At 43.7% G+C, this 16,781-nt stretch overlaps 1 protein-coding gene across 1 annotated transcript in view; it reads right to left on the bottom strand.

Annotated features, from left to right (window-relative positions):
• The window catches only part of LOC138360867 (galactoside alpha-(1,2)-fucosyltransferase 1-like), a 209,578-nt gene that overhangs the window by 43,522 nt on the left and 149,275 nt on the right, over nucleotides 1-16,781 (bottom strand). Inside the window, exon 4 of the mRNA XM_069320380.1 lies at nucleotides 10,806-11,281. Within this exon, the coding sequence (XP_069176481.1) occupies nucleotides 10,806-11,281 (476 nt within the window). The remainder of the gene's footprint in view (nucleotides 1-10,805; nucleotides 11,282-16,781) is intronic.

Below are 16,781 nucleotides of genomic sequence, written 5' to 3' on the forward strand. Positions count from 1 at the left end.
CTTTCCCCTGAGCGCTGTTAGGAATTTTCTTATCCCCTCATAGTTTCCCTTTCGGTATGCTAACCTTTTGGTTTCGGTATCCCTCCTCGAGTTCAATAACCCTTCTTCAATCAGGTACTCAAACACCAGTACACTGTGGTCGCTCATTCCTACTGGGTCCTCAAAACCGATTTCTCTTATGTCGGAGTCGTTCAGAGTGAAGACTAGGTCGAGTCTCGCTGGTTCGTCATTGCCTCTCATCCTTGTGGGTTCTCTGACATGCTGGGTTAAAAAGTTTCTTGTCACCACCTCCAATAGCTTGGCTCTCAACGTATCCTCGCCTCCATGCGGTTCCTTGTTCTACCAGTCAATCCTTCCGTGATTGAATGTATGTATGTATGTATGTATGTATGTATGTATGTATGTATGTATGTATGTATGTATGTATGTATGCATGTATGTATGTATGTATATATGTATGTATGTATGTATGTATGTATGTATGTATGTATGTAATGTATGTATGTATGTATGTATGTATGTATGTATGTATGTATGTATGTAATGTATGTATGTATGTATGTATGTATGTATGTATGTATGTATGTATGTATGCATGTATGTATGTATGTATGTATGTAATGTGTTTACTAGTTGTGTTTACTAGTTGTGTTTTTGCGGGGGTTGAGCTTTGCTCTTTCGGCCCGCCTCTCAACTGTCAATCAACTGTTTACTAACTACTTTTTTTTTTTTTTTTCCCCACACCACACACACACACCCCAGGAAGCAGCCCGTGACAGCTGACTAACTCCCAGGTACCTATTTACTGCTAGGTAACAGGGGCACTTAGGGTGAAAGAAACTTTGCCCATTTGTTTCTGCCTCGTGCGGGAATGTATGTATGTATGTATGTAATGTAATGTAATGTAATGTAATGTATGTATGTATGTATGTATGTATGTATGTAATGTAATGTATGTATGTATGTATGTATGTATGTATGTATGTATGTATGCATGTATGTATGCATGTATGTATGTAATGTAATGTAATGTAATGTATGTATGTATGTATGTATGTATGTATGTATGTATGTATGTATGTATGTAATGTAATGTATGTATGTATGTATGTATGTATGTATGTATGTGTGTATGTGTGTATGTATGTATGTATGTATGTATGTATGTATGTATGTATGTATGTATGTATGTATGTAATGTAATGTATGTATGTATGTAATGTAATGTATGTATGTATGTATGTATGTAATGTATGTATGTATGTATTGTGACGGTGTTTCCCCCCTTATATTTCTCCCACGCCTGCTGTAAGAGTCATGTCCACTTTACCCGAGCGTTCTCTACGTCGCAGGCATCAGTTTGGTATATGTGGGAGAGTGTAGTGTTCTCGAGGTGGCGAGAAATTCGTGAAAGAAAAGTATTTTGGCCTGTGGTATAGGCCCTTTAGGAAGCCAATATGGCGCGGGCTCCTCCGTTTTGCCGCCAAAACTGTGACGTCAGTGGCACCAGATTGGTCACCGACAGCGATGTGGCACAGGGAGCCAATGAAAACCTCCCTTGGCAAATATGACGTCACGAAGGCAGGGGGGTCCCGTCATAGCGCCACTGCGGCGCCATCAGTCTGACATGACACGTCATGGTGGACGGATGTGTGAAGGTTGATCCTGTCAATCTGACAGTAATACGCCACTCCTGTGGATCTTACGCGTCACCCGTAGTCTGCAAGTATGCCGGGAGGTCTTCCTTCATTCCATGTGTGGACCGAAGAGGGAATTGACGGAATATTGAGCGTCAAGTGCTCCGGGGTCGGGTGCTGTGCAGGTGAAGTCTAGGCAGTATCGTCTGGGACGTCTGATAGCTTCACAATGTCGGCTTGAATGTCGACGCGTTTTAGTTGGCCAGTCACGACAGATCACGTAGAACAATATTAACTAGTTCTATGATGAGTATCAGGGTAATTCTTGATGACAACTTCACCGTAACGTGTCCCAGACTCTGACACCAAGACCTTGTTGCTCAATTCCGCAACACGAGACTTCACGCCGCACTCAGGCGTCTTGTCCTCCTCAAACCACAATGGCTTCTTCCCCTCACCCACTCGCGTCCCGCATTCGCCACAGAAATTATTTTATCACGAATAATATTATTTCTCGTAATTGTGGCTGAAATGCTTTAATAAAGACTGGGTTGTAATTCTAGGGAGTTAAATATTATTACTTTCTCGTCTTATGGCAGTAAACAAGAAATGGAGAAGATTTTAGTTTTCTCCATGGCATTCACGCGTGACGGTAAATTTATTACTTGATAACAATTGTAACTAAAAACTCTCGATTTGGAATTATTTGGGAGTTATGTTATCCGTAAATAATTATCACACGGAATACTGATGATTTTAGAGAATCACATTCAATTCTCTAACACACTGGATATAAATGTGTTTAACTAGGTAGAATCTGACGCAATACTGGTGCTTGGTTTCGTAAGAATTCCAGTATTCTTATACAGATATAATTATTAGTTCATGTGAACCCTGCTGTTAGTAAATTTTAGTAACTACAGTAATTAGTATATTTTAATACTAGTTTATAATAATAGAATAGTATTGTATTAGTGTTGGAAATTTCCAACATGTATGTATGTAATGTAGGTATGAATGTATGTATGTATGTATGTATGTATGTATGTATGTATGTATGTATGTATGTAATGTATGTATGTATGTATGTATGTATGTATGTATGTATGTATGTATGTAATGTAATGTAATGTATGTATGTATGTATGTATGTATGTACATATGTAATGTATGTATGTATGTATGTATGTATGTAATGTAATGTATGTATATATGTATGTAATGTAATGTATGTATGTAATGTATGTGTGTATGTGTGTATGTATGTATGTATGTATGTAATGTAATGTATGTATGTATGTATGTAATGTATGTATGTATGTATGTATGTATGTATGTATGTATGTCTGTATGTATGTATGTATGTATGTAGTGTATGTATGTAATGTATGTATGTATGTATGTATGTATGTATGTAATGTATGTAATGTATATATGCATGTATGTATGTATGTATGTATGTATGTATGTATGTATGTAATGTAATGTATGTATGTATGTATGTATGTATGTATGTATGTATGTATGTATGTAATGTAATGTATGTATGTATTGTGACGGTGTTCCCCCCATTATATTTCTCCCACGCCTGCTGTAAGAGTCATGTCCACTTTACCCGAGCGTTCTCTACGTCGCAGGCATCAGTTTGATATATGTGGGAGAGAGTAGTGTTCTCGCCTTGCCGAGAAATTTGTAAAAGAAGAGTATTTTGGCCTGTGGTTTAGGCCCTTTAGGAAGCCAATTTGGCGCTGGCTACTCTGTTTTGCCGCCAAAACTGTGTGACGTCAGTGGCACCAGATTGGTCACCAACAGCGATGTGGCACAGGGAGCAATGAAAACCTCCCATGGCGAATATGACGTCACGAAGGAAGGGAGGTCCGGTCAGAGCGCCACGGTGGCGCCATCAGTCTGACACGACACGTCAAGGTGATCGGATGTGTGAAGATTGATCCTGTCAATCTGACAGTAACACGCCACTCCCGTGGATCTTACGCGTCACCCGTAGTCTGCAAGTACGCCAGAGGTCTTCCTTCATTCCATGTGTGGACCGAAGAGGGAATTGACGGAATATTGAGCATCAAGTGCTCCAGGATCGGGTGCTGTGCAGGTGAAGTCTAGGCAGTATCGTCTGGGACGTCTGATAGCTTCACAGTGACGACGTAGCGGCTGGGCCAATCCACTGGGAAGCAGTGAAGAAGACACTAATCGGGAATCCGAACGACTGCAGCCGAGACGTAGGCAGGCAGCCGTAGCTGGGAGGAGAAGTGTACGGCCAGGATACCGACTCCAACCCTACAAGAAGTCGTGGAGGAGCACGGACCTGCAGTGGAAAGGCACGGAGACGACGTGTTTATGGTGGGACGTTGATTGAGTTCCTGGAGGACACGACAGGGTGTGTGTGGGGGCGTTCCCTACATGAGGCAGGGGCCTGGACCAGGAGCTACAACTCAACTCTCACCGGAGGATAGGTGGAAGTAGGTGATTCTAGTTTCCCTCCCAATTCCCCGTTAGTCAGCTATATTATTTAGCCAGAGTATTTTGTATGTCGTGAGCAAGGCTCACCTATGTCACAGTAAGGCACCAGTGTGCAGAGTGGGACTATATAGAGTACTCACGGAATTTATTACTATTATTGGTGTATGCAGGCACCCGGAGTAATTGATGAATTTACTGTGTTGATAATGTCTTTCATGAGACTTTAATATGATCAGTTATTGAGAGAGTATATATATATATATATATATATATATATATATATATATATATATATATATATATATATATATATATATATATATATATATGAATATACCAGTATTTGGTGATAGGCTAAGTGCCCAGTAACTATATTATTAATATTGTTGATGTCTATGATTTATCTATATATATATATATATATATATATATATATATATATATATATATATATATATATATATATATATATATATATATATATATATATATATATATATATATGTCTATGCTTGTGTATTGAATAATCATTCATGGGTGCAGTGATTAATTGTGTTATCGCCCACGAAAGGAATTACTGAGAACTCCAGTGTAGGTGGAGTTCTCAGTAATTCAACTCCAGTTGTGGTGGAGAATTTTGTAGGTGGTTATCATGTCTCCCCTTACTCTTCTGTTTTCCAGGGATGTGAGGTTCAGCTCCTTTAGCCTTTCCTCGTAGCTCAATCCTCTCAGTTCCGGGACGAGCCTCGTGGCATACCGCTGAATCTTCTCTAACTTTGTCTTGTGTTTAACTAGGTATGGACTCCAGGCTGGAGCTGCATACTCCAGGATTGGTCTTACATAAGTGGTATACAGGGTTCTGAAAGATTCCTTACACAAGTTTCTGAAGGCAGTTCTTATGTTGGCCAGTCTAGCATATGCCGCTGATGATATTCTTTTGATGTGGGCCTCTGAAGACAGGTTCGGTGTGATATCAACCCCCAGATCCTTCTCTCTATTTGATTCTTGCAGGATTTCCCCTCCCAGATGATACCTTGTGTTCAGCCTCCTGCTCCCTTCGCCTAATTTCATCACCTTACACTTTCCAGAGTTGAACTTCAGCAGCCATTTTCTAGACCATTCCTCCAGTTTATCCAGGTCATCCTGTAGTCTCTGTCTATCTTCATCCGTCTTGATTCTTCTCATAATTTTTGCATCATCAGCAAACATCGAGAGGAATGAGTCTATACCCTCTGGAAGATCGTTCACATATATTAGAAACAGGATGGGTCCAAGTACTGAGTCCTGTGGGACTCCGCTGGTGACATCTCGCCACTCTGATGTCTCCCCCCTCACCGTTACTCGCTGTTTCCTGTTGCTTAAGTACTCCCTTATCCACTGGAGCACCTTCCCTTTTACTCCTGCCTGTTGCTCCAACTTTTTTAACAGCCTTTTATGGGGTACTGTGTCAAAGGCTTTTTGGCAATCCAGGAAAATGCAGTCGGCCCACCCTTCTCTGTCCTGCCTAATTTTCGTTGCCTGGTCATAAAATTCTACTAAACCTGTGAGGCACGATTTACCATCTCTGAACCCATGTTGGTGGTGCGTTACAAAGTTATTTCCCTCCAGATGCTCTACGAGCCTTTTCCTCACGATCTTCTCCAGCACCTTGCATGGTATACAAGTTAAGGAAACTGGCCTGTAATTCAGTGCCTCTTGCCTGTCACCCTTTTTGTATATTGGGACCACGTTAGCTGTCTTCCAACTTTCTGGTAAGTCTCCTGTTTCCAGTGACCTGTTATACACCATAGAGAGTGGCACACTTAGTGCTTCTGCACCTTCCTTTAGTATCCATGGTGAGATTCTATCAGGCTCAACAGCCTTTGTCACATCTAGCTCCAGCAGACACCTTTTGACCTCATCACTGGTGAGGTCAAATTCCTCCAAAGTTGCTTGGTTTGCCGCCTCCTCATTTAGTGCAGGGGCTTCTCCTTGTTCTATTGTGAAGACCTCCTGGAATCTCTTGTTGAGTTCTTCACACACCTCCTTGTCATTCTCTGTGTATCTGTTCTCCCCTTTCCGCAGCTTCATCACTTGTTCCTTCACTGCTGTTTTCCTCCTGATATGGCTGTGGAGCAGCTTTGGTTGGGTCTTGGCTTTACTCGCGATGTCATTTTCAAACTGTCTCTCTGCTTCCCTCCTCACTCTGATGTACTCATTTCTGGCCCTCTGGTATCTCTCCCTGCTCTCTGGTGTTCTGTTATTTCTGTAGTTTCTCCATGTTCTTTTACTCAGTTGTTTCGCTACCTTACATTCCTGGTTGAACCATGGGTTTTTCTGTTGTTTTTCGTTTTTCTCCTTTTGGACGGGGATAAACCTGTCTGCAGCTTCCTGGCACTTTTGGGTGACAATATCCATCATGACCTGCACATTCTTGTCTCTAAGTTCTGTTTCCCATGGTATTCCCCTGAGGAAGTTCCTCATCTCGTCATATTTTCCTCTTCGGTAATTCAGTCTTTTCCCCTCCACTCCCATCCTTGGATAGGTTATCCCTACCTCCACCAAGTACTCAAAGGTCAGTACACTGTGGTCACTCATTCCAATGGGGGCTTCAACTTTGACTTCCCTTATTTCTGACTCATTCAGGGTGAATATTAAGTCGAGTCTAGCTGGTTCATCATTGCCTCTCATTCTTGTGGGTTCCTTGACATGCTGGCTCAGAAAATTCCTTGTTGCCACTTCCAAGAGTTTAGCTCGCCACGTATCTGCACCACCATGTGGGTCCCCATTCTCCCAGTCTATCTTTCCATGGTTGAAATCACCCATGATTAAGAGTCTTGAGCCATTCCTGCTGGCAACTGAAGCTGCTCTCTCTATTATATTAATGGTTGCCATGTTGTTCCTATCAAACTCCTGTCTAGGTCTTCTGTCATTTAGGGGAGGGTTGTAAATGACTGTCACTATTATCTTAGGTCCACCCATTGTTATAGTTCCTGTTATGTAATCTCTGAATCCGTCACAGCCCGGAATTTCCATCTCATCAAAACTCCAGTGCTTCCTTATCAGCAGGGCCACTCCTCCACCTCCTCTCCCTTCCCTCTCTTTCCTTACTATATAGTAGTCCTTTGGAAACACAGCATCTGTTATGACTCCTGACAATTTTGTTTCCGTTAGTCCTATTACATCAGGGTATTCTTCTTGCACCCTTTCTGCCAGTTCACTTGCTTTATTGGTAATCCCATCAATGTTTGAGAACATTGATGGGATTAGGTGTAGTTGACAGGGGTTTGGAGGGAGGTGGAGTGGGGGATAGAGGGCTTTGGTCTTGCTCAGGCCTGCTTGGGGCAGGGAGAAGACCAGGGGCTGGGAAAGCAGGGGCTACTTGGGGTAAGGGGAGGGGGAGGATTTGGGTTTCATGATGGGCATTATGCAGGGGCAAGGAAGGGTTTGTGCTGGGGGGTAGGGAGGGCCCTATTGGGTGGTGGACTGAGGTGTTGCATTCCCCCCTGGGGTTCCTGGGTTGCTGGATTGGGGTTCCCCACTCCCCTCTGGGATTGCTGGGTTGGAGGCTGAGGTTCCCTGGCTCTCTTCCCTCTCCTTGCGCCTTTTCCTTGCATCTGCTGCCCTTACTATCTCGTCTCTGGTCATGTCCCTCTGAACATATACCTCTTTGTAGTTCCTTGCATGCCTCAGTTTGCTCTTCCTTACTAGAATGTCCTCTTTGATGTCCTCGCTCTTGAATACTACCTTGATCAATCTTTTTTTCTCTCTGTTGTACTGGCCAATCCGGAAAAACTGTTCTATGTCTCGTTCAGCCCCTTCCATTCCTATCTCCTTTAATATCCCTGCCACTGCAGCTTTGTCTTTAGTCCTCGTTTCCTCCCTTGTGGAGCCCTCTTGTTCCTCGACACCTACCACTACTACAGCTCTTTTCCTTTCCATTAGCTGGCTTGTGCATCTAGCTGCCTCCTGTGAGGTTACTGCTTTCATTACAACTTCCTTGACTGTGGACATTGCTCCTGGGCTCTTGAGCATTTCAGCAAAGGTTTCAATGTATGTATGTATGTATGCACCTCCCTGACCACAGCCTCGACTGACCTCATTTCCCTCCCTGAGAAGGGCAGGAGGGAGAAGAGGAGGTGAAGTAATAATCTGATAACGCTGAGGTGTTCGGACCTGAGGTGTTCGGACCTGAGGTGTTCGGACCACCACAGTGGTGGTCAAGCTGAGGTGTTCGGACCACCACAGTGGTGGTCAAGCTGAGGTGTTCGGACCACCACAGTGGTGGTCAAGCTGAGGTGTTCGGACCACCACAGAGGTGGTCAAGCTGAGGTGTTCGGACCACCACAGAGGTGGTCAAGTGTTCGGACCACCACAGAGGTGGTCAAGCTGAGGTGTTCGGACCACCACAGTGGTGGTCAAGCTGAGGTGTTCGGACCACCACGGAGGTGGTCAAGCTGAGGTGTTCGGACCACCACAGAGGTGGTCAAGTGTTCGGACCACCACAGAGGTGGTCAAGCTAAAGTGTTCGGACCACCACAGAGGTGGTCAAGCTGAGGTGTTCGGACCACCACAGTGGTGGTCAAGCTGAGGTGTTCGGACCGCCACAGTGGTGGTCAAGCTGAGGTGTTCGGACCACCACAGAGGTGGTCAAGCTGAGGTGTTCGGACTACCACAGAGGTGGTCAAGTGTTCGGACCACCACAGAGGTGGTCAAGCTGAGGTGTTCGAACCACCACAGAGGTGGTCAAGCTGAGGTGTTCGGACCACCACAGTGGTGGTCAAGCTGAGGTGTTCGGACCACCACAGTGGTGGTCAAGCTGAGGTGTTCGGACCACCACAGAGGTGGTCAAGCTGAGGTGTTCGGACCACCACAGAGGTGGTCAAGTGTTCGGACCACCACAGAGGTGGTCAAGCTGAGGTGTTCGGACCACCACAGAGGTGGTCAAGCTGAGGTGTTCGGACCACCACAGTGGTGGTCAAGCTGAGGTGTTCGGACCACCACAGTGGTGGTCAAGCTGAGGTGTTCGGACCACCACAGTGGTGGTCAAGCTGAGGTGTTCGGACCACCACAGAGGTGGTCAAGCTGAGGTGTGCGGACCACCACAGAGGTGGTCAAGTGTTCGGACCACCACAGAGGTGGTCAAGCTGAGGTGTTCGGACCACCACATAGGAGGTCAAGCTGAGGTGTTCGGACCACCACAGTGATGGTTAAGCTGAGGTGTTCGGACCACCACAGTGGTGGTCAAGCTGAGGTGTTCGGACCACCACAGAGGTGGTCAAGCTGAGGTGTTCGGACCACCACAGAGGTGGTCAAGTGTTCGGACCACCACAGAGGTGGTCAAGCTGAGGTGTTCGGACCACCACAGAGGTGGTCAAGTGTTCGGACCACCACAGAGGTGGTCAAGCTACACTCAACAGGTCATCACACGACAGGTCATCACACTGCTACACTCAACAGGTCATCACACTGCTACACTCAACAGGTCATCACACGCTACACTCAACAGGTCATCACACGACAGGTCATCACACTGCTACACTCAACAGGTTATCACACTGCTACACACGACAGGTCATCACACTGCTACACACGACAGGTCATCACACTGCTACACACGACAGGTCATCACACTGCTACACACGACAGGTCATCACACGCTACACTCAACAGGTCATCACACGACAGGTCATCACACTGCTACACACGACAGGTCATCACACGCTACACACAACAGGTCATCAGACAACAGGTCATCACACTGCTACACACAACAGGTCATCACACGCTACACACGACAGGTCATCACACTGCTACACACAACAGGTCATCACACGCTACACACAACAGGTCATCACACGACAGGTCATCACACTGCTACACACGACAGGTCATCACACTGCTACACACAACATGTCATCACACGCTACACACAACAGGTCATCACACGCTACACACAACAGGTCATCACACGACAGGTCATCACAATGCTACACACGACAGGTCATCACACTGCTACACACAACAGGTCATCACACGCTACACTCAACAGGTCATCACACGACAGGTCATCACACTGCTACACACGACAGGTCATCACACTGCTACACACGACAGGTCATCACACTGCTGCACTCAACAGGTCATCACACGCTACACACAACAGGTCATCACACGACAGGTCATCACACTGCTACACACGACAGGTCATCACACTGCTACACACAACAGGTCATCACACGCTACACACAACAGGTCATCACACGCTACACACAACAGGTCATCACACGACAGGTCATCACACTGCTACACACGACAGGTCATCACACTGCTACACACGACAGGTCATCACACTGCTACACTCAACAGGTCATCACACGCTACACACAACAGGTCATCACACGACAGTTCATCACACTGCTACACTCAACAGGTCATCACACGCTACACACAACAGGTCATCACACGACAGGTCATCACACTGCTACACACAACAGGTCATCACACGCTACACACAACAGGTCATCACACAACAGGTCATCACACTGCTACACACGACAGGTCATCACACTGCTACAGTCAACAGGTCATCACACGACAGGTCATCACACTGCTACACACAACAGGTCATCACACTGCTACACACAACAGGTCATCACACTGCTACACACAACAGGTCATCACACAGTGAAACAACTCAACGTCTCCCCTCACCTGTTCCTGAAGAAGTTAAACGCCCGTTGATAATACACATCTTTGACAGGACTTTGCTTGTAGTAGTTTTTGACGTGAGCGAGGTAGTCGGTCCTGCGGACGTGGACGGTGACTATGGTGGCGTCCCTCAGGGCCGTGTTCAGTGCTTGTAGAGCGGCAGCCACCTGGACCTTAGCTTTACGCAGAACCCGCTGGTTGAAGGTGAACTCCTGGCGAAAGTGATCTCTCATGGTGATGAGAATGTGAGAAGGACAGGGGAAGTCTTTGACGTAGACAGACTGCTGGAGCGGGTACGGGTAGAGCTGGGTGTCGTCGAGCGCTCTGCTGTCTGCGCTCTTGGCAAACAGCTTCATGTACAACTTTGCGAATGATTCGCTGTGAGTGACGCGAGGATAGCACTCCCCGGTGGCGACGGGTAGACTCAGCTTGGGGAAGATCGCCACCAATGTATCACTCATGCCTTGAGCAATGGCCACCTGGAGGGAAGACACATACACACACGTCAGAGTATTGGATTGGCTGCTGTGTCACACTCACTCAATGTTCACTGTTCCCGTCAGCAGTGATGGGACACACATTTAGACGTATAGAGCAGTGTTCACTGTCCCCGTCCCCACGGATGGGACACACACATTTAGACGTATGGAGCAGTGTTCACTGTCCACGTCCCCACGGATGGGACACACACATTTAGACGTATGGAGCAGTGTTCGCTGTCCACGTCCCCACTGATGGGAAACACACATATTCCATATTCGTACGTAATAGGTATTAAACCATATATAAATGAGAGTAAAATCTCTCTGGATCACAATAACTATATATCTTTAGAGATGTTTCTGTTAAATATAATGTATTGAATATAAGAGGCCTATGGCAAGTTCACCTCCAGTAGGTCAATATGGAGGGCCTATAATTTTTATAATTTGATTCGTTTTGTTGAATTAAACCCGACTGTTGAAAGTCATATGTAGCCTTAGGCTATTTCTTCCAATGACCCAACAGCAACTTACTGTCAACAAGTTACTGTCATAAAATGGGGCTCGTGTTCTCTCAAATAAGTGAATTGTGTCAATGAAAACGAACTCCTGGTCTGTGTGTGGGAACCGACCTGTGAGATTTATATTTATTTAATTTATATGAATTTATATTTACGTTAATTTATATACTTCGATAGCAATTTGTATAATGATAAGTGGACTGTATTTCTGCAATAATCTCTTAATCTCACAAATCGATCCTCTACACATTAGGGGGGTTTATTAAATTTATATATGCAGCCAATCAAACTACAGTAATAGACTACATACATTGAAGAGGTTCCTTATCTTATAGTACAGCAGGTTAGTCCACCAGGTATAACTAGGGTGTAGACACCAAATTATCCTCTTTGAGGTAGCTTCCATCACCCAGTAACTGGTGCACAAAGTCCTTGCTTCCTCGTCTTGACCTGTCAAAAGGGCGCTAGCTGTAAAGCCAGAATCCTATATATGACAAGTTATATCAGAGAAAACACTATACATGGAACAATAAAGACCTGGCTTAATTACCTTTAGTTTGAGGCGATTTCGCGTTCTAACCGGGTCACCCTATATCCTGACATTAATGGCCATAAATGAATGATAAACGGGTTTCGGATAGACACTTAACTTGAATTTGTAGACAGCGTGTTGATAATGGTACACCTTTGGTTTCCATAACACTACGTCCAAGTAAAATTAACAGGAGCCGAATTTGCTCCCGTGAGCCTCTGGTCTAGTACAAACAATGGCTGCGACTAACACTCCATACTATTGACGCCTGGCCGACATTGTCCAGATATGATAGGAGCCGAATTTGCTCCACACGTCTCGGAGGTGACACAACAATGGCTCCCTCCTTCCTCACCCTGACGCCTGGCTTACATTGTCCAGATTTCAGAAAGTGATAGAAGGGTCACATTTACTCTACTTTAATATTGATAATTAAGTTAATTTATATAAGATGTTTTTATGATGGTAAAGTCCAAAGACTAATGTATTTAAGAATAATTCCCACCATAATAGGTGGTGAATTATAATAGTGTGTGGTGATGATATCCCGTTTTCTTTAGATGGTAATTCCACTACAAGTTACGTTTTCTATGGGTAACTTGTTTATACAATACAGCTATTATCTGTATGATATTATTATTAAATGGTGTCGGATTTTCCGACACTGTGGGTGCCGAGTTGGTGTTGGGTCATTGGAAGAAATAGCCTACAGCTACCAATGACTTTTAACAGTCGGTTAGCCATTTGGTCAGGGTACTGGACTTGTCAGTGTGTTCACTACACCTGTCAGTCTAACGTTTGAACCTTTCACGAGTGGAGTCGCTTTTGGTTCATGCAAGTTATATATATATATATATATATATATATATATATATATATATATATATATATATATATATATATATATATATATATATATATATATATATATATATATATATATAGAATGTATATATATATATATATATGTCGTACCTAGTAGCCAGAACTCACTTCTCAGCCTACTATTCAAGGCCCGATTTGCCTAATAAGCCAAGTTTTCCTGAATTAATATATTTACTATAATTTTTTTCTTATGAAATGATAAAGCAACCATTTTCTCTATGTATGAGGTCAATTTTTTTTTATTGGAGTTAAAATTAACGTAGATATGTGCCCGAACCTAACCAACCCTACCTAACCTAACCTAACCTATATTTATAGGTAAGGTTAGGTTAGGTAGCCAAAAAAAGCTAGGTTAGGTTAGGTTAGGTAGGTTAGGTAGACGAAAAAACATTAATTCATGAAAACTTGGCTTATTAGGCAAATCGGGCCTTGAATAGTAGGCTGAGAAGTGCGTTCTGGCTATTAGGTACGACATATATATATATATATATATATATATATATATATATATATATATATATATATATATATATATATATATTTATATATATATATATATATACACTAACTTGCTTAAACCACAAGTGAAGTTTAACAAACTTTAGACAACACCCACCAGTGGGCCTCGAACCCAGAAAGCACAACTACCTTCCAGTAGCTGCCATAACTAGTACGCCTTAGTCCACTACACCAAATCAGACCCTTAAAAGAGATAGAGATTTCGAGGTATTTACCTCAAATATCCCCATCTCCCAAGGGCAACAGACTGGTGAGTTTTTTTTTTGGGGGGGGGGGAAGTTTGCCGTAGCAAAGCACGTCGTACATATAATAATAATATATGTAGTGAATAAATTCGCCCAAAGAAAGTGTTATATTTACCATATTTTTCTAGGTTTGAAAATATGGTCAAGGCCTTGAAACTTTTTGATATAAATATAATGTTTAGTTACGAAAATACTGTTGGTAAACTATTAGTTAGAAACAGCCCTCGTAGTGATAATTGTGTCATTTATAAAATATCTTGTAAAGATTGTAATAGATTCTATGTTGGGCAAACTTCTAAAGATTTGAAATGTAGAATTTCGCAACATAAATACTCTGTAAGACATGGCCAATTGTCTAATGCTTTGTTTGTTCATTTGTCAGAAAATTCTCTCCAAATTGATTGGGAGATGGCGTCTTCAATAACGAATTGTAAAAGCACTTTAAAAAGGAACATAATTGAATCTGCTTTAATACAGATTACAAAAGAGTGTAATTTGAACATTAGCAGTGGTTTATATAACTTAGATCCATTTTTGATAGATCAATTAAAGGGCGAGTAGAATCATTGATACACATTTGTCTTACTAATTCATTGTTAATATTTACTATCTTATGCAATTATTATTCATGTGTGGGCCTATTGATGCAGTTCTTATTTTATGAGCCCATAAACCATTAGTGGGTATAAATAGGAGCTGCCTTGTATGGGCCAATGGGCCTTCTGCAGTTCTTATGCCGCTCTTATTTATTTGCACCTAATTCCCATTATTCCCATTAATTTTTCATTGTACCTTAGTTCACTTCACCTCTCGCTCCTGCCTATATATTTGTCCAATACTTGACCTGTAAATTATTCCTTCTGAAGATGTATTATACGAAAGTACATAAGAAAATTCCTGTTTCAATTCTTCCTCTGTCGTCTGACACTGTCACATTTTTCATCGCGTGTTAATTTTCGTGATTTACACACACACACACACACACACACACACACACACACACACACACACACACTCTCTCTCTCTCTCTCTCTCTCCATCTATATCTCTCCCCTACATCTCTCCTCTCTCTCTCTCTCTCTCTCTCTCCTTCCATATCTCTCCCTTACATCTCTCTCTCTCTCATATATATATATATATATATATATATATATATATATATATATATATATATATATATATATATATATATATATATATATATATATATATTATATATATCTAATTTCTCTCTCTCTCTCTCTCTCTCTCCCTCCCTCCCTCTCTCTCTCTCTCTCTCTCTCTCTCTCTCTCTCTCTCTCTCTCTCTCTCTCTCTCTCTCTCTCTCTCTCTCTCTCTCTCTCTCTCTCTCATTCAAACGTTAACCATATAAATTACAGTAACACTAACTGAGCGTCCACATATATATTCTGGTATGATTTAGCTCATAAGGCACCGAACCCCTCTCTCTCTCTCTCTCTCTCTCTCTCTCTCTCTCTCTCTCTCTCTCTCTCTCTCTCTCTCTCTCTCTCTCTCTCTCTCTCTCTCTCTCTCTCTCTCTCTCTCTCTCTCTCTCTCTCTCTCTCTCTCTCTCTCTCTCTCTCTCTCTCTCTCTCTCTCTCTCTCTCTCTCTCTCTCTCTCTCTCTCTCATAGGGAAAACATGGAAGGCACTCGAACTCGGGGTGACAAACGCAGGATGAAAATCGCGGCCGGAACAAATTCAGAGGATGGGGTGGAACAGGAAGACTGGATGAAGGAAGTACTCCAGCAAATGTGGATTGAATTCAGTGAAGGACTGAGGGTAATGAGGGAGACAGTTGCCAACCTGCAGGATGAACTAAGGGCAGCAAAGGAGGAGATAAGATGCCTGAAGGAGACTTCTCCACAATACCAGACACAAACCGTGCCTCAGGGAGACTGGAATGCTACTGTGGAGGGGACCTCCAAACCTCAGCTCTCATTTGCTGAAATGCTTAAAATGAGCCCTGAAGCTAATTCTGCAGTTAAGGAAGTTGCCATGGAAGTGGCCCCCTCTCAGGAAGAAGCAGCTAGATGTACTAACTGACTGATAGAGAGAAAAAGAGCAGCAGTAGTAGTAGCAGGCATTAAAGAGCAAACAGGGACCAAACCATAGGAGCGGAGAGACAAGGACAAAAACATAGTTAAAGAGATCCTTAAAGAGGTAAGGATGGAGGGAACTGAACAAAATGTGGAAAAGGTTTTCAGGCTTGGAAAGTACAACAAGGACAGAGACCTAATGATAAAGGTGGTATTCATGAGCAAAATCACGAAAGAGGAACTGTTAGAAAGGAAGTGCTGTCTAGCAAATGTAGAGAAATTAAAAAAAGTATTCCTGCAGAGGGATATGACAAGGGAAGAGAGAAAGCAGGCAGCAGATGCAAGGAAGGAGCGCAGAGAGAGAGAAAGGAATCAGGGAGTCACAACCTCGATCCCTACAATCCCAGAGGGGAGTGGAGAACCCTCCTCAAACAGTGCACTAGCCACAGGGAGTGCGGCATCACCCCCACATTCTACCCAACAGACACCCTACCTGCCCCAACCCCTGTCAGCTCCCCACTAAGTACCCACCTAATGCTCCTTCCCCCCCACCCCCCTCCTACCACTCCCCCCTTCCCCCAGGACCTCCCTTCTACCCCATCCCCCAAGCCCTTCCTTCTCCCACATGTCCTTCCGTCTTTCCCACCCACAAGCCCTCCGTTCTCCCCCGCCCCCCACTCTCCCCCACCACACCTAAGCCTTCCCCTCTCCACCACTCCCCAAAACCCTTCCCTCTTCCTCACTCACCTCAGCCTTC

This window comes from Procambarus clarkii, unplaced genomic scaffold, assembly GCF_040958095.1.
Source record: "Procambarus clarkii isolate CNS0578487 unplaced genomic scaffold, FALCON_Pclarkii_2.0 HiC_scaffold_125, whole genome shotgun sequence".
Taxonomy (NCBI): domain Eukaryota; kingdom Metazoa; phylum Arthropoda; class Malacostraca; order Decapoda; family Cambaridae; genus Procambarus; species Procambarus clarkii.